General features: G+C 40.1%; 1 protein-coding gene across 1 annotated transcript in view; it reads right to left on the bottom strand.

The window, feature by feature from the left end:
* Positions 1-27,536, bottom strand: part of LOC117951692 (alpha-1,6-mannosylglycoprotein 6-beta-N-acetylglucosaminyltransferase B-like) — a 117,102-nt gene that overhangs the window by 30,637 nt on the left and 58,929 nt on the right. The window contains exons 4-7 of the mRNA XM_034883522.1: positions 26,124-26,200; positions 25,414-25,593; positions 22,503-22,667; positions 12,819-12,988 (exon numbers count right to left, since the gene is read on the bottom strand). Of these exons, the coding sequence (XP_034739413.1) occupies positions 12,819-12,988; positions 22,503-22,667; positions 25,414-25,593; positions 26,124-26,200 (592 nt within the window). The remainder of the gene's footprint in view (positions 1-12,818; positions 12,989-22,502; positions 22,668-25,413; positions 25,594-26,123; positions 26,201-27,536) is intronic.

The raw sequence follows: 27,536 nt of genomic DNA, 5'->3' as shown, positions 1-27,536 counted from the left end.
CACACACACACACACACACACACACACACACACACACACACACACACACACACACACACACACACACACACATTTAGCTCCTGCTTTGTCTTCCAAGACGTAAGGCGGTCCACCGTTTTCCCTTCGTCAGCAACTTTTGATCCAATCCCACTAAATCAAGAAGAATAAGAGTCTGCAATGCTTGTGAGTGAGGCAGTTGAGGGAATTGAAAGCAAACACACCGACGGACGCAGCACACACATATGGAAATACATATGGTGGGATATGGGTTTGTAAATAAATACTTTGGAAGATATACATATCATTATGCGCTCACACATGGTGCAGATCAGATAAATCCCATTTGCACTCTGCCAGTGGCACACAGGAAGGAACAAAACTGAAGAGTGACAGTCAAATGACACAGCAGGCAGATGCCTTTCATTCAAGTGTGGAGCCAACGAGCGCATATTGATGAATGTGCAGGAACAAACACTCACAAATCATCAGGAGTCAAGTAGACGTGTGCAAGTGCACGTATTTAAGTTAACTTATTAGTATTCCTCTGCAGACAGGTTAGAGCACCAACTGAGAACTGATTTTCAGCGATGTGTGTTGTAGGCCATTGACCCTCTGAAGCTGCCTGAATTGAGCTCAAGCTAACACCTAAAATTAGACTTTCAAACCCATACTGGCGCTAGAGGATGGCAGTCAAAAGACAGAAACTAAACCTCCTCCTATTTATGCCTCAATAATATGCAGAAAACGTCTGCAATGTTCCATCCATCCATCTTTAACCGCTTATGCGGTATCGGGTCGCGGGGGCAGCAGCTCCAGTGGGGGACCCCAAACTTTCCTTTCCAGAGCCACATCAACCAGCTCCGACTGGGGGATCCCAATGCGTTCCCCTGGCCAGGGTTGGGGATATAATCTCTCCACCTAGTCCTGGGTCTTCCCCGAGGCCTCCTCCCAGCTGGACGTGCCTGGAACACCTCCCTAGGGAGGCACCCAGGAGGCATCCTTACCAGATGCCCGAACCACCTCAACTGGCTCAATTCGACGCGAAAGAGCAGCGGCTCTACTCCAAGGTCCTCTCGGATGACTGAGCTTCTCACCCTATCTCTAAGGGAGACGCCAGCCACCTTCCTGAGGAAACCCATTTTGACCGTTTGTACCCTGGATCTCGTTCTTTCTGTCATTACCCAGCCTTTGTGATCTTGGGTGAGGGTAGGAAGGAAAATTGCCTGGTAGATCGAAAGCTTTGCCTTCTGGCTCAGCTCCCTTTTCGTCACAACGGTGAGATAAACAGAATGTAATACCGCACCGGCTGCTCCGATTCTCCGACCAATCTCACGCTCCATGGTCCACTCACTCGCGAACAAGACCCCAAGGTACTTAAACTCCTTCACTTGGGGTAAGGTCTCACTCCCTACCTGAAGAAAGCACTCCATCGGTTTCCTGCTGAGAACCAATGTTGTATTCTTCAACTATCATTTAGACTTGACAAGTGTTAATTAGCAAGTTGCTTGTTCACATACAGAGTTCAGTACCAAAAGTGTTAAACCTGGGGGGGGGGGGGGGGGGGGGGGGGGGGGGGGGCTGGACAAAATAGTGGCACACAGTTTAAGCGACACTTCCAATTTAGTTCCACACTGAGAATGTTTGATCCATTAACACATAACCCCTTACTTGGTCAGTGTTGGCAATGCTGGGCTGACTGTGTGTTGGTTGGTCCACCACTTTGGTCCAGACTGAAAAAGCTCGTTGGATGGATTTTTAAGAAATCTTGCGCAGACATTTGTGGTCCCAAGACGATAAATCCTACTGACTTTAATTGAAACACGTCTAACTAAGACAGTGAACATGATAAACAGTATACAGCATGTGCTGGGCACCAGCTTTTTAGCTTCGTCACTGTGTATGTGTTAGCATACTAACATTAGCATTTAATTCAAAGCCCTGCCATGAACGGCCTCCCAGAGCATCAGCACAGAGCATAGCATTGCAACCTAACACCTTAACCATTGCTGTGTAAGATCAGAAAACAGTTTAATTTTTGCAACGGTGATTTGTAACAACTTTTGAAGGCACTCACAAATTATGTTGTACGAGCATTAGATCAGGAAATAGTTTTTGAGAAAAACTTCAAACAATGCAGTTGGTTGTTTAATTAGGGTTACTTTTTGGACATTTTCCAAAACGTTTTTATTCTGGATGAAATGACAGAAGAACAGCAGTAACAAAAGAGGGATTTTTTTTTTTTTTATAACAGTGACACATCTGTGGTCCATGTAAAAGTGGAAAGCAAATGGGAGAGCTGCACAGTCTGTTCCGTGAGAACACGTCTCAGGCAGCGCTAAAATCCAATGTATTCTTGAAAGATACTAAGAAATTAACACAAAAGTGGTGGAATGTGGTTTCTGTAGGACATAGATGTTATGTACGCTAGTAAATCTCTCCATCAGACAAATTGAGCGGTGAAGGAGCTGTAAAGAAGCTGTTAGAGCAGCGTCTGTCTGCATCCACAAAAAGTACTGCCAGTGGGTTTTAAAACTGCATGTTAGCTCAGTTATTACCCAGAAACGATGAAGAAGAATAGGCTAGGGTGCAGAAAAGACAGCAGTTTATTTAGATTTAGGGAAATAAAGACTAATTTCAAGGTTGGCTGCCCTAAAATGGCCAATTTTCTCCTCAAAGAGGGCACAGAAATAAAAGGTATACTGACATCAGTTTGAGCCCAGCTTTGATAGCCTGTCAGGTTTTAAACATTTACGAAGAGAAGACACTGACAGCACCATTGAGCAAAATGTTTTGGGTTCTCGTGTTAACTCTAACAACTCCATGAAAGCCTTGTGAGGTACAGTATTTCGGCACCAAACCCAATTATGCGGAACTTTGCTCTCTTCCGCTGCACATTCTTTTCATTTTTCAATGAAAGCGGAGATATAAAGGGCTCTGATATAACTAACAAGCACTGTCAAGTTTGCTACAGGAAAACTTGAATAATAACAGGTTTCTGACCCCTTTTTACCAGTGGTTGGCACAGATGTAATAAATTGGTGTCTCTGGATTGAATATCCTTTAAATTACTTTATGTTTTAAAGATACAATATATTCTAATGTGTGAATAGAGAATAGGGAGTTGACACTGACCTAGTACACAAATAAAAGGGTTGCGCTCAAATCACTGATAAAAGTCATAATAAAAGTCAAAATAATTTGTGGGAAAAGTAAGGATAAGAAGCCAGAATGTGAGAACAGCATGTAACGTACGAGATCATAACGCTTCAGTTTTTTATGCATATAGTGTCACATGATGTGACTATTTATATCTTCCTTTATTGCATGACTGCGTACTTTCCCAACTTTAAAATGTATGACTATGTGCTTGCTCTGCTGGTGCTGCACACCCATTTATCAGTTGTGGCCATGCACCATTTCACTGAACACCAATTAAGAACCATTATGATGTTGATCATTTTTCAACTCAGGGCTCATTTTCTCTGAACCCAAAAAGGAATTTTGTTAATTCAGCATCACGCTACTGTATCTAAGTTAGTTCACCTTTTATGCTATTCAACTCAGTCGCATATTAACCTTGCCATTATAAATACTAGCCATGATAAACTTCTTAATTATAAAAAACAAAAACTTTTCATGGGATTATTCAAAGTAAGGCTGATATAGGTATAAGGACACATCATCTATTTGTATGTGTTTATATTTTACATATGAGGATGTAGTGCACACCTTTTTGGTTATTTACTTTAATTTAGTGCAACACCTTGTGGTTTGCTTTTTTAACTGGGTAAAACAAAAAGATTGTATAGGAGCAACATCAGCTATTTTGTTGCGTTAGTTTCATCCTTTCAAAGATTGAAAAATCAATTTTCATATTTCAAACCATTACATCATTTGTTAAAACATTGTAGAATGGGTTGCCACCACTGTCCATAACTTGAGTGACTCAAGTTACATAAATTAGATTAGGTTCAATCAAATGCTTCCACACATCACTTCTCAGATGGTTAGGTGTCATTATCATCTGTTCAGCAATGCTTTCTAGTTTTTTCCACTTCCAAGAGAACAACAGTTAACCGAGGTGAAGAGGGTCAGACAGACAGAAAGGCATTTTAGGAAAAGCCAGGTGTGTACTACATGAGATTGTACTTCTTCCAACTTCCTTTTTTCTGTCCTTTTCTTTATTTCCTTTTTTGTCTGACCCCAGGCAACTTCTAGTGAGAAATAAAGCTTGGTGAGGGAAAGGAGGTTGATGAATGGCTGATAGGTTTGGTTTTACTGGAGCGCAGCTCAATGTTTCCCCAGGCCTTGGAGTCTATTCAGCGCTAAACCTCCACTCCCCTGCTTCCATTCCGCAGTAAGAGGAGATTGAAAAGTCCTCTGCGTCTGCATTTGGGATGACAAAATACACACACACTCGTATGCAATACACTCCCATGCAATTCACACACACACTTCGTCTCTCACACATTCCCTTGGTGTACCTGTCCATCTAGCTTTGTTTTCCTCCTCACTTTATGAAGCCAGAGCCAACTGTTTTGGCCCTGCAGCCCGACTTCCCTCAGTCTTTCTTCACGTAACCAAACAACTGAGGCCCAGTGGTGTAGTCTAATGTATTGTACTGGGTGTATATATATACATATATATTTAGGCTAGAATCTGCCATTGTGGAAGGGGGGGGGGGGGGGGGGGGGGGGGGGGGGGGGGGGCATATCATGGTGGGGGGTCTGGGTGTCCGTCCCCAGGGAAGTTATGAGAATCAACAACTTAATTTTCTGCATTTGGAAACACTTTAATGCACTAATTTATGGTGGAAATACCTTTCTGTAGCCTATGCTGAGAAAAAGAACACAGGTTGACAATTCAAAATATGCAAAAAAATTAATGGAAAGTATGTTATGTGTCATTGGGCATTTTTAACCCTTGTATGGAATTCGGGTCAAATTGACCCATTTCAAATTTTTAGATGAAGAAGAAAAATGGCACAAATATGTATTTTTTTATATATGAAAATCAATGGCCTTACCTTATTTTCTGTGATAAACATGTATTCTTGACTCAATTCAGAAAATGATTCTGGATATGACCACTCATGTTTTTTCCAAGATAAGAATGATCACATAGTGGATTTTTAACATGAATTATAACCTTACTTACTTAATTGTCTTCTAGTAGAGACTGATTGCATTCCCTAAACATATGGTATCTCAATTGTCAAGAAATCCCGACTCCCAGTTGTGTCGAGCAGACTAATTAGAGGTAATGTCATGTGGAAATGTGAGTCAAAGCAACACCAGTAACGAAAAAAGAATTCACCCATTGGCCACAACTGTTTTTTCCCCTCAGTACTTCAAATCTGAGACAAGGGATAGAGGAAGTCATTACTAAGTGTGTGATGGTGGTGTGCATGTGTCTGCAAGGGGTTAGAAGTAAGGGTAAGGGTGATGAAATGCTTTAAAAATCTGGGAAGTAGCTAACAAGCACATCGATTTGAGCTTAGAGGGGAACAACAAAGAGACAAAAGAGAAGGAAGGCAGACTGATAGCAATATAAAAGAAGGTTTGGAGACACAAGACAAGAGAGGAGGAGAAAAGGGAGCAAAGAGGAGAGGAACATAAAGTAGAGGGGCTGAGAGGAGAGTTAGCAGTTTGTTTCTGCCAACTCACACGTTTTAAGCAGACAAAATGATGCAGACGAGCATACTACTCATTTGCACGCTCTAGTTTTTAACAAAGAGACACTCTATCTTACCACACACACACACACACACACACACACACACACACACACACACACACACACACACACACACACACACACACACACACACACACACACACACACACACACACACACACACACACACACACACATTCATGCCAATGTGCTAGTTTCTCTTCATAAGGGAGCTATACTTCACAAGTCTCTTGGGGATTTCACACACCTAAGCTTGCTTCGCTTAAATAAACAGATTGTATACACACTCTCCTCTTAACTTCAGGTTTAGATATTTTTAATAGGACATATTTGTCCCCCACACTGACAGTCAAGTGTTTTGAGTTAACTGCTTTACACTTTATTTCCCCCTAAACCTGCTTTTGGTTGCTGCACAACAAAGTCAGAAAGAACAGAAGAGTATTAAAGATATGTAAAAGAGTGAGCAGTGATGTAAGGAAAGTGAGAACAGCCTAATTGCTGGGGAGAAGAAAGGAAAGCAAGATCAAGGTTTTAGAGTAAGAGTGTATATGTGTGTACTTTGTGTGTGTTCCTATCTCAGGTATAATAAGGCAGCTTGTAGCCAGCCTGTGGGAGAGCAGGAGGTGAACCGAGGCCACTGACTCCAGTCTCTCTACAGGCTTCATCTTAATGATGGTGGAAGGTTAGGGAGTCAGGTTGATACTGAACTTAACAGAAAAACCAGAAGTAGTACCATAAAAACAACTCTCACAACCACCCACATATCACATTCACTTGCTTAATCGGCATACTGCGTAAGTAATATTTTTGAGAGAAAATACATGTTTCCTTAGTTACTGCTACAGACACACTTCTTATTACATATCTTTGACCTGGCACCGCCACAGAAATCAGGAAATTGTGAGCAAAAGCAATGAAGACACTTAGAAAACAGCAAAAAGAAGGAAGGAATTATTTAAAACAATGCAAAGTGGCCATTGAGAGCTGAAAGCATGCACAAAACAGAGCAAAAAATAGAGTAAAACAACTGTGGAACTGACAGAATTTGAAGACCTATCCAATTTTATAAGGCATTACATAACCTCTGTGGATAGCTCTTTTTGTATTAATCTCCCGGGTTATGCAAGCCATTTCTGGGCCAAATCTCTAGATTTATAGCAATGAGCTTATGATTCAAACTAGCTTTAGTTCTTTTACATCAAGTTGTCACTGCTGTAGGAGAACATGCACACACATGGATTCACAAGCACACATGGAGCATTTCTCTTCCTGTGAAATTCTACCTCTCATGCAAGACAGGATGATAATACAGTTTACCAAACTTAAGGCACACATGTAACACTCATTGTTGCCAGAGATGGCAAAAGAACTCACTTCCCGTACTCAAGTAGAAGTACAGATAATTGTGTTAAAAAATACTCTGTTAAAAGTAGAAGTACTGATTTAACTTATTTACTCAAGTAAAAGTAAGAAAGTACAAGCATGGAAACTTACTTAAAGTATAAAAGTAAAAACAGCCTTGCGAATGACAAAGCTACCTTGACCAGACACATGTTACTAGAGAGCACGCTGAGAAACTACTGTGGACATGGAATGTCTGTATTTATATAGCGCTTTTCTAGTCTTAATGACTACTCAAAGTGCTTTTACATCATACAGGAAACATTCACCATTCACACACATTCATACACTGTGGCCGGGGCGGCCGTACAAGGTGCCACCTGCTCATCAGATATACACTCACACACATTCACACTTTCAACTTGGGATTCAGTGTCTTGCCCAAGGACACTTCGATATGGGACTGCAGGGCCAGGGATTGAACCCCCAATCTTCCGATTGGCAGGCAACCGCTCTACCACTGAGCCACAGCCGCCTGTTATGGTGCTGTCAGTCCCCTGCTCCACTGATTCTTAATTTCCCATGAAGCGGATCGTGGTATGTGTCAGTTAAACTTTTCATATCCAATCCTATCTGTTTTGTGAGAAGTGTCCTGAGTTGAATGATAACCTACTTTATGGCTTTATTATCAAGTTAATAGGCATGTGTGTTTTGTCGGCCGTTGTCCATTTCCTTTTTTTTTTAAGGGCGAGGGGAGATTCCTTTTCTTATGTGAATGGTTGACTCAATAGTTTAACTGGCAAAGGGAGAGGTCATGAGAATACCAATAGGGAGAAGAACTAGAATTACAATTTACATTAAAAAAACTTTATGACTCAGATGAAACTTGAAGCGCAAAACAATTGTCAACAGATGGCCTTTATAGCAATCTTGGCCACTATAGCGAATTAAACCCTTCTCTAGTCTCATGGTGACGCAGAACTATCTGACACCATCTTTTGTGATGAAACAAATTATTAGAAAACCACAGCATTAACGGTAGCAGTAATTGAGAAAAATATAATTAACCCATAACCTTATAAATGCAACTCATAACAGCAGCATTATGTCACATTTACTCATAACAGCAGCATTAACCAATAAAAACAACCAGTTGCAATAAATGACTGCGGGGCAAAATGAGAAAGGGGCACATTGAGTGACCGCAGAATTAGGTCTTAGTTGGGTTTAATTTTAGGTTTATTTTTGCCCCAATAAGCAGTGCTTGAACTAGTGCCCTAGGGGGCCTGACCAAAGGGTGCATTTTTGGAGCAGAGATGCATTTGATCTGAACAATCGGGCATATACAGTAAGTGCTCCACATGCTCATCAAGTGGCCACAGAAGTGCACTTTGGGGGCCACCTGGACCAACTAGCACCCGGCACTCAAGCTGCCATATAGTGTGAGATTAGGACCGGATAATGGTCAATTCCATGTTCAACTTCCATTTCAAAAGGTCACTTTGGCACCCTCTGTCAGCCCTCTAATGTACATTGTTATGCAGTTTAGCTTTCCAATCACCACAGCAGCATGTTGATTTCAGGTGTGAATGAAATTATAGGGTTTAGTATATAGGGTACAGTACAGAATTTCATCTGGTCTGATCTCTATGGAACAGACATAACCTGCAGTTGGGACCAGACTTTGCAACCTCAAGTTTGAGGGGAAGAGGCTGAGAATATTAACTTCAACTGGGTTTTAAATTGGTAATCAGGGCAAAATCCACTTCCATTAAAAAGATCCCAAAAAAATAATGACTCTAAAGAATACAATTTTAATGGCAAAAATGAATTTGCCCTTGTCATTGGGACAATTAAAAACTGAGAAGAACACCCATGACTGTTGTTTTCCACGTACCGTAAGCCTTCACATGGTCAGCAACACATGAGCAGAAATTATATCACATTGGTTCCGTGGATCTTCACATCCAGACTCCTGTACTATAAAGTGACCACCATACTTCTTTCATCCGCATGGCCTTTCCAGTATGGGCAACACTGCAAAAAAGCCCAACCTCCTGCCCTGTGCCAGATCATTTAATCTATAATTCTCTTTTTTTTTAATTACTCAACTATCTATTTGTCTCTTTACAACGGTGACATGATCAGCCACAAACATGCTGACCATCCACCTTCACATTGACTTCAGCAGCTCTAAATGATCTGCACCCTAGAGTCTGTAATGTGTAGCAGGCGGAGCCTTGTCTTCTCTCCTTCCCACACTAATACATCTCAGGTGCCTTGCCAATCTAATTGGCACCAAATTCAGCTTCATTTCCATCATGCTGCTCAGTTAGCTCACATTGTGAAGACTGCAAACTCAGCAACGGCGAGGAGATGCAAAAACCTGTAATAAATTAACTTGGGTCTGTGTGCTGCTGTGTGTGAGCAAGTAAGTGGTGCAAGTAGAATTTCTGCTTTGGGCAGAAATGTAGGACAGTGCAATATCCAAAACAAAGAGATGGCATTTATCAGAAATCCTACAAAGAAATCCAATGCAAAAGAGAAAACATTTGCATATTTGAAAAACACAAGTCCCCACCCAAACCCCACAGATGTCAAATCAGCACTTTGCTGTTCTCCCAAATACTCCATCTTGTTTCCTACAGGCTTCTCCACTCACATTTTCTCATCAGTCCATCCACCCACATAGTGACAGCCTTAAGCCTGAAATATGTTACACAAAAAGGGAGATAAGAAATTTCCTATATGATTATGGCCTGCAGGCCAAAACGCAACACAATCACATTAACATAGGGGGAACACAAATATAGACTACATAGATTAGCTTAGTTCAGGTTTTTAATATATATAAGTATACTGAATCCCAAGTTAAATCAATATACATTTTTTTTGTCCTTTAATTCTGGTTTATTTTCACCCTCAGCCATGGTCTGTAGGCCACATTATGTCTGTGCTCTGATCACGCATCTGTAGTGAATAAAGTTCAGCCACCTGAAAGTAGTACAGAGTGGATTTACAAATCAGGGTGTATGTTATGTACAGTAACACAACCCTAGATCAAACCATTCCCTCAGTGGCCTATTACAGCTGCCTTCTGCTTCATCCTCTGCCAACTAAAAGACTTGGATGTAGCCATGAGACTAATGCACGCACATGCACGCGCACACACACACCACACACACCACACAAACACACACGTGGACGTGGATGAACCCTGTTCAGCTTTGTTTTTTGTTTTCCATTTGTCTTGGTCGGCCTGCTTGTCTAGATTGGTAGACCATTCGTCTGTATTTTTATCTGTGTCTGGCTACATCATGTTGGTCTTTGAAATAAATCTTGTACATTACTGGGGACAAAGGAAGAAGAGCAGTATGTCCACAAAAATAGACAATACTGGGAAAAGGGAGAGAAAGTAGGTAGAGAAAGAAACTATTTAACTACACAGGAGTGCTTTAAAAGACAAAAATAGTATAGTAAGAAATCTGAACTGAAAAAGGACTGTAGTGTGCAGCTTTGGAGTAGCACATTTTGAAGGACTTATTTACCCAAAACAATGGAATGGGACATTGTTTATCTGTCAGTATGTCACTTTACGTCCATCACACCAGCAGACAATACTCTGGGTTGATCCCAAAATAGATCGGCCATCAGCCATTTGTGTGGAAATACTGCGTTTGTTGATTTAAATCTGAGTGATACTTTGCAAAAAAATATGATTGTAAGCTACTCAATGTGTTATCACTATCTCGGTTGTCACAATGTGTTATCACTTTCTTGGTTTGAATATACACAAAGCCAATGTGTGGGATTATGGAGAAACAACATAAAATAAAGAAGAGGTTTTTTGAGGTGTTGAGTGAATAATCTATCATTTTGCTCATAATACTTTCTAACCCCTGTGTATTTTACGATGCCAAGAAAATCAATACTCATGTTTTTCAAATCACAAATCACTATGCAGTTGTGTGTGTAGCGAGGCAGGAGATATGGTGGATAAGTGTGCGTGTTAACTACATAGCATGACAGCACATTTTAGTATGCCACTAATAGCTTAAAAACAGTGTATCCTCCTTTAAGCAGCATTGGTTTGCTCAGAATTGATTTCGTCACTAATGGTTTAAGTTAATGGACCCTTTATAGTATTACATTATAATCTATAATTTTTTAGGTACAAAATATTGCTGTATTAGCCAACATGCTAGACAAAGGAAAGGAGAACAGTGTTTTTATTTTTATAGTACAACTCCATGACAGCCAAACTGCATTACCACCTTAGTTCAACCATACCCTCATTTTCTTTTCTTTTTTTGGGACTGACGGCAGGGACAAAGGGAAATGAATGGTGTGGTAAAATAAAAATTGATACCACCAGAAAACGATTGGACACGCTGCATAACCCTTCTCTGTTCCACTTTACTGCAGCAAACCATGTGGAAAGATTGACATCAGTCGGCAAAGTTGATGTGCCATTTCTAACACCAGTGTTTTTTGAGGACTGAGTCAGGATCCAAATGCATTTTGAAGAAAGATTAAACTGCTTCCTCAAGTAATCCAAAGCTAAAAAACTATTTTTTCCCCCCTCAAAAGCCATTTGATGTTGGCAAGGTGGACATAATGATTCTTCATGCTGGTATGTTTGATTACACTTCACAGTCGCCTCAAAACACATTGCGGCCATGGTTGTGAGAATTACCAACTTTAAAATATGGGTGCCGAGACATCACAGTGACACGCACATAGCCATCCACTTCAAGTCTGACAACTGAACTCAGCCTTGTAGATGTCCCTGCCATATTTCCACTCATTTTTTCATAGTCTCTCCTGCTCCCTGCAGATTTGGTATAGGTCTACAAAATGACTGCCAATACTTTGGGTCAATACAATACTTCACCTATGATTTGTGAGCGTTGTCACAGGTAGTGAAGAGGGTAAGAGTTCAGCTGGTCTCTGTAGATATCGTTATATTGATATATACTCTATACCTGTGTCATTGTAGTGATCAACGATGGCAGAAAGACAAAGACTATTGGCCCAATCAAGGCAGAACAAAGACATCACCCATCTACAGTGTGACTAAGTTGTCTTCTTCAACTCATACCTATTCGTAATTCTACTTTTCAACATTAGCCATCCATCTTCCCAGGAGCCTGACAACCTGTGTGATTTATTCAGTCTTGACCATGAAGTAGATATTGCATAGACTTTATAGAACCAGCTTGAGTGATCAATCCCAACAAGTTGATTTAGATCCATCCACCGGTCTGTGTGTATGTGTGTGTGTGTGTGTGTGTGTGTGTGTGTGTGTGTGTGTGTGTGTTGGCCCTATAGCTGTATCTGTCAGCAGAAACATGCAACGTGCTGATGCAGGGGATGAAAAGATACACACAGACGCCTTTACACTGACACAAAGCTGTTCAGCGTGTCAATATAGAATCAATACAGCAAGAAGTAAATCAACAGGAGCTTAGGTTCCTCATACATAATCTTAAATCAGAATGGGGTGTAAGTAGAGCACAATGCTTTCTGAAAAATGCTGAATACACTTTGCGGGAGTACAAGGATTTTCTTGGCCGAATAATCCCTATATCAACACAATGTAGCCGATTTAAAGGAGGAAACCTACTGGCTTCTCTTAATACCAGTTCAGCTTCAGAAGAACACTGGTTGATTGGATGAATGAGAAATGGTGTTATGAGTTATCATCACCTACTTAAATCAACCGCCACTAAGTAGTCAGACACCTTCGTAGTTGGTAGGTTGAGGATACGGTAACTTACCCCTGCAGCTCCTTGACAGACATGGAGATCTTGAGGTTATGTCCCAAAACATGGAGGGCAGTGAGGATGTCAGCCCACTGGACCATCTCTCCCAGAGGACCCCCCTTCAGCACCTTGGGGCTGAAAACATCTCCAGACTCCTCGGTTAAGAAGCCTACATGGACCAGGATCTAAAAGACAAAATAAAAGTAAATTAAAAGTCTGTGGAGAAGCACAACAATAAGCTCCATTTGAGAAGAATAGTCAAGTGAATATTTAACCAGTGCAGAAGCTTTTTGAGGCTTTATATTCTGTCAATTACTACTTATTGTCTCCATCAGCATCTAACTAACATGACTCACAGTATATTGTTTAAAGGGTATTTATTTTGTACAGTAGCTTCGGCCATCATTTCTGTTAGTTGTAAAACGCTCACCAAAGTAATCAATGACATATGGGAACATGGTGACATTGCAAAAATGAAGTCCAATGCGACAATAACATGATCAGTTACTGTAGATTATTTAAACCACTTCCTTTAAAAGTAAAACTAAAAGTGAGTGCACATGAAATTAAATTAACTAAGGCATGTATGGTTAAGTACAAGTTGAATTAAGAAGTTGTTACAGTATGTAATCTGTGATGGATGCTAACAACTGATGTTAGAGTAGTTCCAAATAAAGTATGTATGGCTAACCTGGGGGTGCACTCAAAACGTGTATGATCGTATCACTGCTTGTGTTTTTACCTTGGTCTGGCTTTTCTTTTGGCAATGCTACAGTATTCATAAATCGCAGCAATTAACTTTGTGGGCACAATGTTGTTATTACTGGTGGAAATGATGACCAAAAGAAGTTAAAATAAACTTGAACTATCTCTTACTGTGTTAAAGAAAACATTTTTTTTTCTGAGTAAATTCTTCTACATTTAATAAACCATTTACCAACATTATGAAAACCTTTCCCAATTTAATTAACTAATTATTAATAATATGCTGCTGCTAAGTATGTGTGCCTTTGCCTCAATTTCAGATTTTTCACAAAGTGAACTCAAAGTTTCAATGCACAGATCTGGAGTAAAATATTCAAAAAAGCAGTACCTATTTAAAATGCTGCTAGAAAATAGGTCTGAAAACATCCAGCCATTCTTTATTATGTACCTAATTTCACATCTATCCAAATAAAATATATTACGGAAAACATGTCTTTAGGTGGTGCACAGTTATATACACATAATGCCCAATGTAATGAAGTACATTAAATGTAATCTAATTTATACTATATCATTTATATATGTGTGCGTAGTGTACTGTAAAATGTTAAGCTCCTTGAAAGTTAAGCTGTGCAAAATGTTTTAATGAGTTTGAGGATTAGAATCATCAGAATTTCAGACTCTTCCAAAAGAAAATTATGGAAACTGAAAAGTAGTTCTTTGAAATCCCCAATGAATTATCTCCTCATGCTCCAATGGAACAGCAGGCACAAGTAGAAATCTCGTTTCATTTGCACCATATGTCTACACAGAGAGCTGCTACTAATTCCTAAGCACCCAACTGGAAAATCTCTTTTGTTTTAAAAACATCATATAAAACGTAAAGGAATTATCACAGTTTATATGTTGGACTAACCTAAAACTTTGCACTTACAGGCTACAGTCCTGTCATGCATGTCCACCTAGCTACTGCGTTTAATTAGTGCAACCTACGGAGAAATGAGCAACACATTGCCTTTCACAGTGGATTAGACATAGCCATGTCCAAATGCTGCTCTGCTGAGTAATCCTGATTAGCCAACGCAGCATGAACACCTCCATGCAACATACATAATGAGCTTAAGGCCAACTGTGTGGAGTTTGCCAGAAAGTTTTGATGCCAATTGCTCACTATTTCTTTTCCTCCCTCTGCTTGTATGTAAGCGCATGCGCGCCCTGTGTCTGTACCTCTACAGCTTTGAACTATAGAGGTAATGATTAAAAGCTTCCAAGAGCTTTTTTAGAAGTGTGCCACAGTGCACTCTCTCCCTCTCTCCATTTTGACACATTAGCCACATTGCACTAATGTTTGAAGGTAACTGGTAACCCAGACAACAGCACACAACAAACAAACATACACACTGCTCATACACATTACACATGCAATGATCCTGACGATGATGTAACAGAAAGAGAGAAAAAAAAAACACTGGATATCTGACATTTATATAATTATTTCATATAAATACAGATCATGAAGAAGGATTGTTTTGTATCATAGCTATATGTATCTAGTACAACTCCTTAAAGTTATTCCACTGGAGTTAACATGTACACAATGTGTGTAAAACATTGGACAATGGCATGTGTGCAGCAGAGTCAAGTGCCAGGGAGGCTCCAGCTGGCGTGAAAAATCCCCTGATTTAATAAGCCTGGTCTAATAACTTCTGCTTCATAAAAAGATAAGTGAAATTTAATTACAGTTTGGGTGGCAGATGGCAAGAGTGAGGATTCATGGTGCCACTACTATTCACTCTCTTCGCCTGGTGGCGGTGGTGCTGGTGAGAGTGTATCACACAAACACTGGCATGAAATGGACACAGAAGGATGCGAATTTCAGATACTGGCAGCGGCAAAGTAACACTGCTAAATAAATATGAGAAATATCACAGAGCGGCAACAGAGCTGAATAACCATGAATTTGATTCTATAAAACTGGCATCCACACAGAAATGAAAAGTTAGAAGTGAGAAAGTTAAGGGTGCTCGACAAAACCTGGCAACTTTTGCCCATGACCTACGAGGGATTTTACGTCCTCTGTAATAAGCAGTATTTATCTCTATTTCCAAATTTGAATTCCTCTGTACAGTGGGGCTTGAAAGTTTGGGCACACTAGGCAAAAATTGCAACCCAAACTAGTTTCTTTCTCTTTCTATTTAGCTATTGATTCCTATTCTGTAATATAAAAGTAACATCTCCAGCGCTGCTCTATGGGTCATTGAACATTGAACACTCTAATTTGGTACCCATACAGTGGGGCTCAAACGTTTTGGAACTCCAGGTACTTATTTGTATTAATGTGCATGAAGAAGCCAAGAAAAGATGGAAAAAAAAGGCATCCAAAAGGCATCAAGTGACAGATTAGACATTCATATAATATGTCACAAAAAATCATTATGGTTTCATAACCTTCTTATAAGTCTCACATCACTGGACCAATAACATGGCCTGTATCCGTATATAGTGTAGTATACATTCATCACACAGGGAACACTAATACTTCTTAGTCTTTTTATTTTGGTGCTGTCACTTGTCAGAAGAACAAAAAAAACATTAATATTGTTTTACACATATGCTCACAGCGAGTATTGAAGTCACTTATTTTGCTAGTTTTTGTCCCTTTCTGATTGTTCTGCATAAACATTAATTGCACAAAGATATTCAGAACTAGACATAGCTTATAGAGATTTTTGCATATGGTTGTAAAACACATTCTCATGTTGTAAATAAGGGTTTAAAATTAGGCCTAGTCCTTAGAGTACATTTCACGAGGAACATTAACTTCCTATAAAATAGGTTGTGACTAGTAGGCTAAGTAGATATTTTTACATGCTTACACAGTCAGTCGGCCTGCTATAGTCTGTTGGGCTTTTTCTCTTCATTTGATAACATCTTAATTTCCCTTTCTGCATATTATATGCTTCACCTCCTCGTTACTTTCCATTAGAAGCTGTTATTGGATGAAACATATGCCGCATGTGTCTTCTCCATTTTGGCAAATCTGTGATTGATGGCGTGGTCTATTTAAGAAAGCCGTGAACGTGCACTTATCTCAGCTATCTACAGCTGGCTTGACATAGCTTCACCTGTTCATCCTGCCTTGGCAAACGTGCAACCGGTTAGGCCGCGATGAGCGGATCACACTAAGTCTAGCTGCGCTTTTTCACTTATCCTGGATATTTTTATTTTACTTTTGTGCAACAGGCCCCCGGTCTTTACAGACGATACTTGAGAACAATCCATGACGCTGTCAGGTCTCAGCTTTCCGAAGGGGGCGCTGCATTCTATAAACTCTGCAGGTTGCCCAAACTTTTGCAGCTGCCATTATTTTGTTATCTGTTATTTTGAAAATGTAAATGACGGAAATCAAATCTAACTTTTGGTGACATATTATACAAATGTCTAATCTCTCATTTGATGCAGTTTGGTGATTTTTCCATCTTTTCTTGGCTTCTTTATGCACATTAATACAAATTTTTATTTTGGGTTTCCCAAACTTTTGAGCCCCACTGTATGGGAACCAAATTAGAGTGGAGTTCAATGACCCATAGAGCAGCGCTGGAGATGTTACCTTTATATTACAGAATAGGAATCAATAGCTAAAACAGAGAAGAGAAAGAAACTAGTTTGGGTGGGTTCACACTGTGTTTTACCATGCAGATTACTGGCACACACTCTCGCCGCGAACACATTCATGCCACATGGGAAGTCAACAACAGAGGGTGAAACTATGAAGCTAAAGCTATGACTGTGAAGCTAAACTATGAAGCTAACTCATAAACTCCTGTATCACAGCCAGCTGCCTCCCACAGGAATTTGATGACACAGTAGAGAGTGGAGCTTCTTATACAGTGGACTTATGGCCCTCCCAGCTGGTGTATGTCTGAGTGAGTGCAGATGGACTTTGAATTGAGTTTGTTTGCCTGAATTTGTTTCACACAGAGATACATCAGTGAACTCTGTGTGTGTGTGTGTGTGTGTGTGTGTGTGTGCGCGTGTGTGTGTGTGCGTGCGTGTGTGTGTGCGTGTGTGTGTGAGAGAGGACCCTAGGACACAACATGAAAAAAAGGCCCCATATTCCCCATCTCTCAAGTAGCCACAAACAATTATTTGTTTGAATATCACAAACCTATTTAACATTAAGTAGAAAACATAGGTAACTTATACAAGAATTTACAGTGGCATAACACTAAAATAAAAAACAATCATGTCTAGAAAGTAAGAAATTGAAAAAATGAGAAACAACTTACCTCCCTAACTAATAAAACAGGAGAAAACAAGATTAACACACCTGGCAGTCCACCTTTACTATTCAAAATAAAAGCTACCTAATCTAACACAAAGGTTGAACAAAGGAAATGTGTAGCTGGTTGGGAGATGAGGAGGATGAGGAAGGCCTGCTGCCCGGCTATCGCACACCTCAATTTGCATGTGAAAAAAAAAAGGACACACACGCACACACAGAAGACCACAGAAACAAATATTAAGTCAGTTATAACAGTGTGTGTGTGTGTGTGTGTGTGTGTGTGTGTGTGTGTGTTAGGCATGGCTGCTCGCACATTCACTGTAAGGTCGGGGGATTATCAAAAGGATCTGAAGAAGAATCCCTACAGTTAAGGTCCCGTGGGGATGTTAGACCGAGGTATGATAACAACGCTCTCATGCTCAAATCTCTTGCTTACCTTCAGTGTCTGCTTGTATTCACATGCACACATGCTCACAAAACATTTATGCCACAAATCAAGGTTTTTTCACCAAAATATTTGGGGTGTAATTACATAACCAGGATACGTGGATACATGGAAAAGTAAATCTTTTCTGTGCTGATTTTAGGAACGTTTTATGTGGTATGTCAGTAAAATCCTTGGAAAGTCCTTGGTGCATACATATGAGATCAGAAGTGGCTCTCGAGTATGTGGTACCAGTCCATTGCTCTGCTCCACTCATCACTAATGACGGAGGAATGCTAATGCTTGTCTCAGCATCTGTTAGCGCCATACTTTGCATAAATGCATGTGTGTCTGACCCTGTTCACTCACGCACTGTGGCCCTTATGAAGGTTGCAGCTGTCCGATGGAAGGCAACACAGCTGGTAATGCCAACCATCACTATTCTAACCTTAATTTCACCTCCTCCGTCCTCTGCCTTTTCCAAATTTGCAGACTTACTTTCCCCCTCCTCATTTCTTATCATCTTATATTCTTATTTCCTTCTTGTGTCCAACCTGCTTCCTCTGTCTCCTCCTTGTTTCATCCTCACTTTCCCTTTTTCTTAGCCCCCCCCTCCCCTTCCATGAACCACTAGTCTCATAATCCGTCTGCACGTCTTCAGTCAGAGGTCAATTAACTCTTAAAATGGCAGACACAAGGAGAAAGGAAATTAACAGTTTGGCATGTACTAAGTGGACTGTATTTATATTGTGCTTTTCTAGGATTAAGGACTAGTCAAAGTGCTTTAACATAGTACAGGGACCATCTCCGTTCACACACATTCATACACTGTGGCTGTGGGTGCCGTACAAGGTTGCAACCTGCTCATCAGATAAACATGAACACACCTTCACCCTCCAATTCAGAGTTCAGTGTCTTGATCAAGAACACTTTGACATGGGCTTGGGATCAAACCACTAACCTTCTGATCACAAGGCGACCACTCTTACCACCTGAGGCACAACCACATATTCTGACAAACACACTAAGGGCCTTATTTAAACGATTTATGCACATGGTGTGAAGCGCATGGCGCAGGTGCTTTTAGGGCATAACCAAATCCACTTTTGCCAGTTTAACAGCGGAAAAAAGTTCCTGTGCGCCAAAAGCATGAATCAAAAGTGTCTTCATTAATAATCATAGGTGTGTTTTGGGCGAAGCATGCAATAAACCAATCAGAGTGTCATCTCCTTTTCCATATAAAAGCCAGGGGCCTTTGTACCTTTGTGTCATATTTTTATTTGTAATATTTTTCATGTTGTTGTGCTGCTTGTGCTTCCCTGTGTGTGTGTGTGTGTAACAAGCATAGTTTGACTGTGCTGTGCAGAAACCTAGGCATATTTTACTATTTCACAGTTAAAATAACAATGAAATGCTGTGCTATTAACTTTAGACCAGGTATTTGTTGTCAATGTCGCGATCAATTCCTGCTGCCTCTAGATAGCAATACGGCAAGAATTCACCTGAACACACCTCCCTGTAAGACCGGACGCAAATATGGCCGCTATTTTAACGACGTGGGCGCTGGATGTGAAATTGACAACTGCGTTGGTCTTAAACTAGACAACTGCATCAGGCGCATGATAGATGTGCATGCTCAACGCACACCAAGTATGCACTAATGCACTCAAAGTTGCTTGCTGATACACTTAAACTAACTCCAGACAGGCAGTGTCGGCAATCTAGCAGGTTAACAGGGTAATGTCAGCATCCTTGAATCTGTACTATCATCTCTTAAATGCCTCTCCATTATTTCATGGCTTAGATGAATGTCTCTTATGATGTCTAAAAAAAGAGAACAGCAATTTGCTCTACACAAAATATTCCATCAGCTACGTTATAATGGCTAAATGGGTTGACCCACTTTGAGTTTGATAAAGGCACCAAAAAAGGTGGATTCTCTCACGTGTATAACTGCTTAGAAAGTGAAGTGCAGCTAAAGGATAATTTTATTCTTTCTGAGCTCCACAATCACTGAGGAAATGGGCAGAATAAAAGAGGTTTCCTAAAATATTTAGCGCAGGATTCTACTTCATTCAATTTGGCACCGTGCGTACACAATCTCTCAAATGTGTATTTGTCAAATATATTTGACTGAATGACTTGACTTCAGAATGACATTTTCCACAGTCAGTCTCATGCACGCCTGTATACTATCCTTGTGTCTTCCACTGAGAGTTCAAAAATAATCATCATGCATTTTCTCTCCCTTGATCCCCTCCCCCCCACACTTGCTTCTCTGCTCTAATAATTTATTCTTTTTCTAAATAAACATCCACTCTACTTAAAATCACAGAGAGAGTCAAACAAGGAAATATAACTGAATCAACAAAGCCCCATTAGAATTGTAAAGACTGCACACTGAAGCAGAATGCTAAAGTTGTGATTGGAAGCGAGGGTTTTTTGTTCAAAGACAAAAGGCTGTAGTTAATTCACATAAGACAATGTATTTTTTCTAAGGTCAGAGTTAATTAAAATCAAGCACCGTTCTCCTGCTCAATATTAAAGTGAGTGCTTATTTTAATGTTTAAGTGAAAAGGAATCTGTGTAGAAGGATGGAAACCGTAAAAAAATGGTAAATTTGACTGGTACAGACTGAGGTTTGATTTTCAAATGAAATTTATAAGACTCTGCCTTTGGCTTTTACTGCAATCTAATAGCTAGCTATCTAATTAGAAGTCATGCGCACACACATTTTTTTATTTTTTTTTTACTTAGATTTCTAATTATTGTGAGAAACAGCTTTTGACAGCTAAGGCTAACTGTTACAAACACCAGGACATCTGCTGTTCAGATAGCTGCAGCACGTTGTAAAGACATATATAAGCAGCCACAGAGCCATGGTAGATGATAACAAATCCCCTCAGTGCACCAAAAGAAAGGAAGAACATCAATCTCAGAGACAGAGGACTATTTCCAACGGGGTTAACTTATTTTAGAGAGAGATGGGGGCAGAGAGAGACATTTTGGGGGAAAGAAGCAGAATGTGTCCTCAATCTGCCTTCTTGCATCAACTCATTCATTTATTATTCTTTTGTTGACTAAAGGATTTTCAGTCTACTTTGAGTGGGGTGAGAAAGGTATTAGTTTGGGAGGCTTGACAAACCACATTACAATTACATATAACTTTCGTTGACATTTGGAATGGTAAGCCTTTAAACTTACACCCTTAGTTTTAATGTTTTATTGAAATACCAAACATACACGGGCCCATCGGCCTTCCAGGGTTAGTGTTTCTTGCTCACCTCACGACTCCTCTCTCCACCTCCATCAATCCTGTATTAATCCATGTTCTACAATACCTGCCCCTCTACCATCCATCCCCTTCGTGCCCTTACTTTCTCATTTTATTCTTCTCCCCCTGGCACTGGCATTTCATCGTAATCCCAATCATTCATAATCATCATTTTTCACCTGCTTCTCCTTTTCATTTCTGTCTTCTCTCTCTCATCTATCCTTGCATCTCTTTCTTCCTTTGTCTCACACAAAGCCCTGACATACATGGCTACTAGCAGGAAGTAGCCAAGTCCATACTGCACACACTTTGGTGCCGACCAAAAAATGGTTTTAGAATTTAACAGTAGGGTACTGCAATACATTCTAAATTCAGAGAATACATCTTTAAGAACTATCTTTGAACGGAAAAAGAAGATTGTTACATGCCGATTATACATGAATATTGCAGACCACAGCTATGTGTGACAACCTATGATTACCTCCTCTATCATTTCTTCCTACCATCATTCAAACTGAAAACACACAAGAAGCGTCTAAAAACATTTTTTTTTTAAAGCCCAACCACTTGAGTGGAAGACACTGTTTCCTTGTGCTTTGTACCTTTAAATCAAAATGCTTTTTAGCTAACTTTGAGTCCTCAAGTTTACTGTAAGAGATTTGTAGATCACTTGTAATCACACTCAATATGGTATTATCTGGTACTATAAGCTGCACTGTGTGCCAATTCTTTTCTCTTGTCCTACTCTCTTCTACCTCCTATGCCACCTTTTTTAAAATAGACTACCACTGCTGTGCATGATGTGTATTGTAACACTCTTCGCACCATTTAAGCTCTTGATCTCACAAAGTCTTTCTTAGCTGCACTTTGCATTTAGCGATCACAAAAAAAAGTTCTTACAGTACCTGATCACAGTTGAAAGAATCAACACTTTACCAAGCATTCTCCTACACCAAGAGGGGAGAAAAGAAAAGGGTGATTCCCTTTCCTTTTCTCCCCTCCTTCTCTCACCTTCTTCTGGTCCCTCCAGCGTTGCTCCAGCTTGGCATCCAGGCGGTTGGCGGCCGTTGCCCACTGCTGTGCGAGACGGCGGATTCGGCGCTTCATAAAGCTGAGGGACTCTTTACCTGCCCCGACCTGGTCCAGTAGCACAGAAAGGTCTGTGCGAAAGGCAGCCTGGGAAGGTAAAGTGAAGAGAAAGTGTGAGAACGTAGACACCAAGTCGTTCTAAATTTTGCACCGGCAATATGGGTGTTAATCTTAAACTTTTAGCTATGCAAGTGGTGTAACTCTAGGGATGGCAGGGGTTGACCAGTTTGTTCCAGACGGAAATACCTCAACAACTACTGGACAGATGCCCATGAAATTCGTTGCAGATATCTATGGTGCTCAGTGGATTAATCTGAATTTGTTGATCCCCTGACCCTCCCTTCTATCGACACCAGCAGGTTGATATTTGTGGTTCAGAGTGACATGTCTCAATAGCTGGATTACCATGGTATTTGGGGCAGACATAACTAGGCTTTTTAAATTTTGTTGAGTCTCTGACTTTTCACATCTAGTGACATCATCAGGTCAGAATTTTTATAATTTTCTCCATTTGTCTGTTAAATTTAGGAATGAAAATGCCTCAGAGAGTCATAAGAACAGCTGTAGACTCTTAGTTTTGTCTTCATTTGACTTAAATGCTGTTACAACACAGTGAACAGCAACGCAACTGAAGCAAGCAAGATGTGAAGAGTGTCACCTGCGGATTTAAGCCACCAGCTTTAACAACAGCTGATGTAACCTGTGCTTGCAAATCATTTTCTTGTGTGTGATGGTAATTCTGTATTATCTGCATTTTCTAAGTAATTCTATAAACACAGAATACTTTTCTCCCCTTAGAACAACCTTGGCTCTGCCCCGTGTGTGTTGAAGATACAGGAAGACTGTAAATCCACAGTTCAGTAATTTGGGTCAGAGGGTAAGATGGAGGTATCAGTCTTCATTTACAATGACATTCCGCTTTGCTTCTTAAACTTTTCACTATCGCCACAAATAAAGTGTAGTAAGCAAGGGGACACCATACACACAAAGACATCACTTTAATAACGACTTTAAACATTCATGATTGCTTTGTCCCAAACAAAGGCTGTAGAATGCTGATCAAGCCTCCGTAATTGGGAACAATACCAAAGATGATAGCCAGTATGAAGTGTGCATGAAGACTTTCCTCATTCCACTTGGTGAACATCCAAATTCAAAGACCCTCATTATTGCTCTACAGGCATTGGAGGGCACCATGTTCTTTGCCACCGAGGTGAAAAACAAAGTTCGTCATATTAAAATATAGACAATTTCATTGGCCTGAATTAAAAAGCAGTCAGAATGAATTGTAAAATTAAGAGTGGAGAATTTTTCTTTCCTTTATGAAAGCCATCAAGCATAGTTAGGGAAGCATTTGACTGCTCAATTCATGACTGTCATGTAACTGTTAATAATGTTGCAATTATGAAGCTAGTGAGCGAGAAATACTTTATTTGATAAGTATGTTTTTATGGGTATGACCCTAGAAAATGCTCACACTCCTGTAAGTGTGTATTGGTTTGACTGTGTAATGAATTAAAGTATTGCTGCTTCATGACCTTAAAGTCAATGTTGAGGAAAAGTAGAGGATTATTTGTTGATTTTAACCAAAAATACATTTTATAGTCACATAGACTAATTATGACTGCTTTCACATCCATATTGTGCCACATTCATCTTATGCTGAAGTTGTATGTTGGACATACTTTACATACAGCTGCAACACATGTAAATGAAATGTATCTGTAATAAATAGCCATGGATATATTTAAAAAAAAAAGTATCTCAGTGAAAGCTCCTTCACTTGTTTTCAACAATAACTCTCCTCTTTTTCTCTACTCTTTTTCCATTACAGGACTGAAGATTATCGTTTTAATTTTCTCTATTGGAGCGAGCAATTACCATTTAAGGTCACTGTCTACTGAATAGATGTGTTTCGACGCCAACAGCGCAGAAAAGCTTAACATTAATGTTAGAAGGCCAAATATTTACATGTTGTTAAAGTGAATCATTCTTTTCTTTTACTTCGCACTATGCATTTGGTTGGTCTACAATTAAAATTCTTTTCTTTACCCAAAATGCTCTGGAATAGAATCCACGTTCAGAAAAGCTTCCACAAATCATCTACAGTGGCCAAAAGGGGACGCGGTAACATCCTTGTTTAAATATATATCAGCTAAATGAAAAAAAAAGTTGTTGAATGTTGAGCAGGGTGAAATACAGCAAATAATCAGCTGCATTCTGTGACCCTCATTTCTACCGTTGCAGTATTTTACATATTATAAGTATTTGCACATAACCTTGGTGAACCGAGCAAACTTGGAAAGTCTGAGTTAGAAGTTTGTTTTTGTGTGTGGCTTTTTTAAGCAAACAAACTGGAAATAGAGCAAATCGACAACCTTGTGTTTATGTGAACTTAATAATGTTATAGCCGCAAATGGAGAGGCCAATATTGACCTTTTTATGATCAGTGGTCATAACATTACTATAGTACAATAGGCATTGTGTATGTTGTTAAGTGTATGTTTAATATGTAATTTTAATTTACTTGTGGGAGTCATCCCAAAAGGATTAATAAAGAGAAGTCTAAGTCTAAGTATGTAAGTAGTTGTAGTAGAAAGCTAGATGCTGCTTTTTTAGTACATGTTAGCAGTTTTGTCAGTTGCATTGAGGTGGTGAGCAAAGCATAATCACTTGTGTGTTTACTATACATCTATCAAAAGTCAACTAGCAGCCATTACCCACTATGTGTCTTTCTGAATATACAGTATATTTGTATATATGCCTGAAATGACCATTGTAACATTTCATTTAGCTGGTGTCTGTTTCTCATGTTTGAGAGTCATCCTCTCACCTGTCTTTTAGGGGCCTTTGGCTGCATTACATACTGGGTGGGGGTGCTGCTGTGGTTCCTCCAGGCCAACGGGGGGCAGAACCACTCTACCTCGCTCAGGTAGACGAGGAAGGAGCAGTCTGAACCGTCGACACCGTAGAAGGCATAGCAAGGGTCCGATGTCCAACGTGCACGCATCCACTAGATGGTATACAGAGAGAGCACATGCATAAAGTGAGATATACATTTCCAAAGTGTAAACAAATCATATAAAGGGACAATTAATTATTTTCTATAACAGCGGTTCCAAAATCACAGGGCAATGCATAAATGATTTGCTACTGGGCTGAAAGAAAATTTTATAACTCAGACAAAAAAAGCTGAATAACTATATAAAGTATACAGGATCTAAGAGGCTTGGTTTGCTGCAGTTACGCTTGGTTTGGTTTGTGTCTACCTTATTTTTTTCTCACCACGCCTTGGTACATGGCCCATAAAAGGATAGGGATTTTGAAGAAGCTTAAAATCAGTAATGCTTTTTTTGAAGGAGGCAGGGGAGGTATTGGCTATGGGGCATGTGTGTTATAATATCCTAAAATTGCTTGTGACGCCCCTGTTAACTCCACCACCTCCTGCCGTCAGGTACACAACAATGCTGTCGTAAAAGAACATGGTTAGTAACACCTGCTGCACCATCATATTCCAAATAAAAACAACAGCTTGAGACTCACATCTACTTTCCCAGGGCACTCTGGGAAGCGAGGGTCTCTTGGTACTTCACACTGGCCTGATGTCACATCTCTCATTGCTGAAAAGACACAGTGAGTGACATTTTACCTCCAGTAGTAAAACATATAAGCACCAAAATCCTCTTCCATTTTTAAAAGGACCTGAACACCTCTTCTCAGGACTATGTGGGTGTGTATAGACTGATGGACATCTTTCTGAACCTCCCGTTAGGTTTTTTTGCACCTGTTGTGGCAGGTCAAATACCAGCTTTATCATTCTATTGGTATATGAAGATTTGTGATCTAATACATTCCCATCAAAGCTCTGGCCCACCTTCAACCTGAGCAGAGTTCTAATTGGCCCGAATAACTACAAAACACCTGCATGGGCGTTAAGAAGCTAAATAATAAGCAACAAAAGGACTCTTGTAAGTAAAATACTTTGCTTCACCCACAATCACTGCTTCATTAGTTTGGCTCAACGGTAACCATTGCCATGATAAAGCCTGGTGTCCTTCTTCTTCTGCTATCTCCGCTATCTAGTTAGCAAGGGCACCATTGCTGCATCTGGGGCTTAGCAATGCCAAGGACAGCTGTGATTGGATTTTAGAACTACAAACAAGCCAGAGTGTTTTTTTCTCTATCTTCTTGCTGTTGTAGCCAGAACATTCTCCAGCACTGACACAGTGCTGTGGACTGACTGGTGGTCTGGCAATTCAAGACTGCTGCTTTATTAATCTGGGCTTAACTCACGCAAGTCAGTTTGCTTTACAGTAATGTGAATATTTATTATCCAGTGAAAATAACTATTGTAACAGCGATTCAACCAATATACTATTTAGCAGCTCATTTAGCAGCATACGGTGCGTGTTAAAGCCTATTAAAAATGCAGGGAGTAATTCTTTAATCAAATAACTTTCACAAATTGACTAGAGACACTTGTTGGACCCACAGGCTAACCGCTCACGACTGCCAGGTTTCAGTATCACTTGCATTAACAGCTTTGTTTCACTCGCTTCTGGACGTTATGGCAAAATTTGCTTCCTCCATCATCATTTACAACATCGCTTCCAGGGTAGGCTTTATGCACCGTCGGTGCCCATAAATCCCACTGGTTTCCCCTTAGCAAAATCACACCATTTTGGCTCTACTGCAGTGCACACTTTATACTGGGCCTGACAAAGAAGCACAGTTGTCTCTCAGTGCTGCCAACCATCCTAGTGTTACGCTAGCAAATACGTCTGCTCACTTAGACTACACTCACTGCATTAATTGCTCCACTGACTTAGTTAACTGCGTCTCTGCTACGGAAGGGAGGAAATAAAGAGTAGAGAGTGACTGCAATGATGTTTTCTGAGATGAAAACCAATGCAGCTTCAATTTCTCAGTGCTTTTCTGTCTTTCAATCCCCCCCCC

This window comes from Etheostoma cragini, chromosome 2 (genome assembly GCF_013103735.1).
Source record: "Etheostoma cragini isolate CJK2018 chromosome 2, CSU_Ecrag_1.0, whole genome shotgun sequence".
NCBI lineage: Eukaryota > Metazoa > Chordata > Actinopteri > Perciformes > Percidae > Etheostoma > Etheostoma cragini.
The sequence above is the reverse complement of the archived record's forward strand: the minus strand, read 5'-3'. Positions and strand labels throughout refer to the sequence as shown.